The 4,871-nt window shown below is 45.1% G+C and overlaps 1 protein-coding gene across 1 annotated transcript in view; it reads right to left on the bottom strand.

Moving 5' to 3' along the window:
- SH2D4B (SH2 domain containing 4B) overlaps positions 1-4,871 on the bottom strand; it is a 40,920-nt gene that overhangs the window by 12,680 nt on the left and 23,369 nt on the right. Inside the window, exon 6 of the mRNA XM_010132260.1 lies at positions 3,853-3,980. Coding sequence (XP_010130562.1) covers positions 3,853-3,980 — 128 coding nt within the window. The remainder of the gene's footprint in view (positions 1-3,852; positions 3,981-4,871) is intronic.

Consider the following 4,871-nt stretch of genomic DNA (forward strand, 5'->3'; position numbering starts at 1 on the left):
GCTGCCCTGTTCAAGAGCACTGTGCCGGCTTGGCAGGCAAACAGCATGATTCCAGAGGAACTGTCGAACTAATAAGTTGTAATCTTTTGCCTCCGGGCTGGATCAATAGGACTGTGGTCTCTATACTCTGTGCAGCAAGACAGAAGGACCAGAAAGGCAGCCATCTGCTGGGAAACCAGTAGAATTTTCTGACCTTGGGTCTGCAAGTGCTTGCTTTTAACAGAAAATACTGCAGATAGTAACTAGAACTTAGCTTAGCATGTGCTGAAGAAAATCTATGGACATCTGTAACGGACAGTGTGTTCCTGTACGTGTGCGGGCAAAGGAAGACGAGCGGGGGCCTGGCTGCGGAGCAGCCCATACTTATGGACTGATGATAAGTAGGACAGCAGCAATTCATCCTGGACTAACAACGTTCTGCACTCGTGGCCTGTGCTGTGCTAGAGGGGGTCATCAGGAGACATCCGGGTATGGCACCATACCAGCACTGTATGAGCTGTCCTGTGCTGGCAGCGACTGGCCTTGTGCATGGATAACTAACTGAACAATTAACACACACATGGTGACCTGGAAGGAGGAAGCGTGATCCTGCATGTAAGGAACAGACTACAACACATGTAACGGGTTCCACAGCTCAGATTCAGGCTGCGGGGCAGATGACCCAGACCTTCTGCATTCACTTTGGTCACCATAAAGTCATCGTAACTTCTTCCAGTTGTAGCACAACCAACCTTTACTTTAACATTCCTCATTTGCTTTAAAATGGGTCTGTTTAAGTCTTTCTATACCATTCTTTCCAAAGAACTCACGCTCTTCTATCATAGGGGTTTTAGAAACGATTGTTCATTTCCAACCACCACCAGCAGAGCACTCTGCTCCCTTTTGTGCTGCATACTGTGATAAAGCCTGACCAAAGGGGCTGCAGTAACAGCGAAACATCCTCACACCCAGCCCAGCTCAGTAAGGAGATGGAACGCAGAACTCATACACCGTTACAGGTACATACGTTGAGCTACCACGATGGCTTACCAAGGAAACCAGAACTGCTCACTAGGTCATACTCAATCAGTAGCACAGGAAGAAGAAAACCTTGAAGTGTTTTAAATAAAGGGGGCAAGAAGCCTTCAGAATGTAAAGCAATTGGAGTTTCAATAGCAAAACATTGTTTCATTAGGAGATTGGTAAATTCACCTTCAAGGAAACTCTCCGAAAAAGCTGGAGCATATTTTTCACAAATAACAGAACTGTCTGGCACAAAGCTGAACTTGCAGGGACTCTTTCTTTTCCCTCTGCTTTCTTTTTCTCTGTATCTTTGCACTGTGTGGTCACTGCACTGACCTGTTTGCAACCCTGGAAGCGTCATCACTTCATCACACCTGTTTGCCCTTGGTGGTCACACGCTCTGTTCTCTTTCATTTCTACTGTCTACAGGACCTGTTCAGAAAAACTGCTGCCTTCTCTCCTTCAGACATGCCCAGTCTTTCAGATACAGCTTCCAGTTAAGAAGCAGTCAAGAAGGACAATGTATTGTAAAAGAATAAGCAAGCTCATTTCACATAGCAATTAGCCTGTTTGCATTAATTATTCAACCGCCTCATTCTACGGTTTCCTGCTGTTCTTTTGTGCTTCCTTTCTCCTTGCAGCACATTACAGCTCACATTACCTCACCTCGACACTTTGCTCCCTTCCAAGGAGAGCCATGAGTCTAAAACATTTATTTGGTTTGCTAATAACCTGTCTGTGTAGAGGCTTTGGAACTGCAGTGGCACTAGAAAAACAATTCCAAAGCCTTCAAAAGAACTGACGGACTGAAACCATCATTATGAACAAAGTGGAATGACTTACTGTGTGAAGGATCATCATATTTCTCAGAAAACAGCAAAACACCTCTCATTGCCTAAGGAACAGCTGAGAACTGAATTTGAGCTGATGAAGTACCTGGAGTTTGTTCCTATGATGTTACGGGTCTGACCTGAGACACCCATAACCAGGGACCAGAATCTGCCACAGGATCTGCACACTCAGCTCCAAATACTGCATTATCTTTGCAAAATACTGTCAGGCTGTCCAGTGGATGTTGAGTGGGGTATGTCCTGGAGAGACAAAAAAACAGTGTTCTGTCTCCTGGCAGGTGAGCAGATGGTCGTGGCTCTAACAGCCCTGTGACACACAGGAGATCCTCAACAGCTTCAACAAAAAGTGAACAAAGAATAAAAGATTTTTGGCTGGATCAAAAGGTTTTGGGTTGCCTTCCGTTCCCCATCCCTCCTGCCCCCAAAACTGGAGGCCAATTAATGAAGAGGGGGGTTTTTTCCTGGAAAAGAGAAGTTAAATATTTCTCTCTGGGGTTTTTTGTTTGTTTGTTTTTCCTCAAAGCTCTTCTGTGTCAGGAAATGTAACACAGACACCACCTAAGAATACAAAACAAAACAGGACTGCTGCCTCTGCTTGGCTTCCGCCACTCCAGAGGAGCGACAAGGCAGCTGGGCTGTTCCCTGAGGATTCCGGTGACCCTGACCAGAGCAGCAGAGGCTAAACCAGCACACAGGTACCACAGGGCATTCTTGTGGGTCTCCGCAAAGGAAACCGCTGAGCTTTGTGCTGGGAATCCATCGTGATTATCTGCACAAGTATCTGTCACATTTACCACTGGACCGCACAAAGATCAGCATTGAAAATGCTTTTGAAAACTGTCCACAGATGAAATTTTAATCAGGTTGTCCTCAGAAAGAAACCACCCCAAATGTCTTTTGTAAGGAAGCAAAAAACCCTGTCTGAATCATGGGTCAGAAGAAATGGAATTATCTATTATTTACAAGCTATTTATCACCAATTTCTCTGTCTCTGACGAATTGAGTTGATGAAAATAGCAGCTTGCTGATGTCTGTTACCACATACAGGTTTGTGTATCGTACAAAGAAATCTGAAATACATGAAACACTAAACTTGGTCAGCAGTTTTCCTTGCCTAGTTCAGCCTGGAACGCGCACCCACCTTCACCTCATGCTTAGGGAGTCGTGAAAATAGCATCAGGGTCAGCTTAGGGCTTTGAACAAAGACATATCAGACTCACCAAAAGCAGCAATGAAAAAACACTGAGTCTTAACTGTAATTAATTGTCAGCCATTAAGCCAGATTTCTTTTTTTCATGTTTAAGTTCAACAAATATAAAGATTATTGCCTATGAAAAAAAGATGTTTCACCTGCGAATCTGGTACCAAAGATTCAGCTGTGTAGCAAATACTACAGAGAGCCAAAGCCTCTGGGAATGCTGGGAACGCCAGCAGATATGGCAGCAAGCTTTGGATCTGAACAGAATTGTTCTCCCCACTTCAGAAAAACTGCCTAAAATCAGGCGCTCCCAAGTTCTTCTGAGAAGGACCAAGAGCTTTCAAGACTTTGTTTTCGAAAGAAAGAGAGAAGGAAAAGCTGCTACCCAGGTTTGGAAAGTACAACAGGGATTAAAGGGTCGTGAGTTCAAGCCCTCCTGCAAAGCAGGTAAAGCAAAAACCTCGTCTGTCAGTCACTCGCGTTACTCTGGAGTCATCCTCCCCCTACCCTGGTCTATTCCTCCTGCTTGGTTTGCTACCTTACAGCAACTAGATATTGGCCAAAATAATCCTGAAAAATCTTTGGTGAGAAGAGTCACACGTTAGTCACACACTTTACCAGAAAAAAAATTTAGAAAGTCACATGCTAAGAAGAGGAACGATACAAAAAGGGCGTTTTAAAAGGCAGTGGGTTTCACGAGGTCAGCAGATGTTCCCTTCTGACAGGAAAGCTGCCAAGACGCATTCCCTGAGCACACACACACAGCTCTGCCCCATGAGAAAGGAGGGCTCAGCGGACTACCGTGAAACCACGGGGCAATCCTGTCGGCGTTCCTCTCAAAGCCAGCACGGCGAGGGACCTGCTCCTCTTTGAACCAGCGAATGATGACGTCGCGGGAAAAGGGCCTCGAAGGACGCTCCCAGATGTGACTGCATTGAAAGGCAAGTAAGAACAGAGAGAGTCAGGGACAACATAACTATTAACCTCCCCCTTTTTATCTATTTACAAAACAAACAGTCATTTTCTTATGCACAGAACCTAAATTAACAATTTACCACAAAAGGGCCAATGGACACATCAGCCAGCTTTCCTTTTCCACCCTGCTGTTATTCCAAGCTATGTATTGACAAGCAAAGGTCATTTTTTGGTTGAGTATTCTTCTCAGTGGTGAGAAATTCTACATCTATAGGCAGGTTTCGTATCCAAACGGCTGAGCATGACAGATGAACATTTGGTTTAAACTCTGAGGTTCTCTCTGCACTCTCTACTTGCCGGCCTCTCTTAAATGATTCTGCTATTTTCTATGCATTTGAGACTATTTTAGCTAGTAGGAGGCAAATCAGGTAAAATACATGGAAAATCCACCCAGCCACCCCAGATGAGGGCTCGGGGATATTACACAGAATGAGAGTGCGGCTGCATTCCAGTGAAGCACACAGGCTCATCTACCCTGGGAACAGCAGCCAAAGCGAGGTCTGGCAGTGGGTTTCCATACAGTCTGCAGTCCCCTGGGTTCCTGGGTGCTCAGCAAGTTTGGTGCAAGAAATAATCAGGAAAAGAGTGGGGTGACTAGTCAGCTTCCTAGCACCCATATGCCAGCTGGGATTCTTGTCCTTATTCTGACCTAAATAATCAGATGAAAGATCAATAAACACCAAAGACACTTCATTTTGCTTGAGAACAACATTAAACCCCTGAAACTCGGGAGTATGACAGCTCTCTGTAAAACATTTCAAAGAGCTGTCAACTAGCAGGCTTTGGGGCTTGAGGCTTAAGATGTGCCAAAGAGTTTGTCCATTTGCCCCCCCCCCCCATGACAG

This window comes from Buceros rhinoceros, unplaced genomic scaffold (genome assembly GCF_000710305.1).
Source record: "Buceros rhinoceros silvestris isolate BGI_N320 unplaced genomic scaffold, ASM71030v1 scaffold40972, whole genome shotgun sequence".
In the NCBI taxonomy this organism is placed as follows: domain Eukaryota; kingdom Metazoa; phylum Chordata; class Aves; order Bucerotiformes; family Bucerotidae; genus Buceros; species Buceros rhinoceros.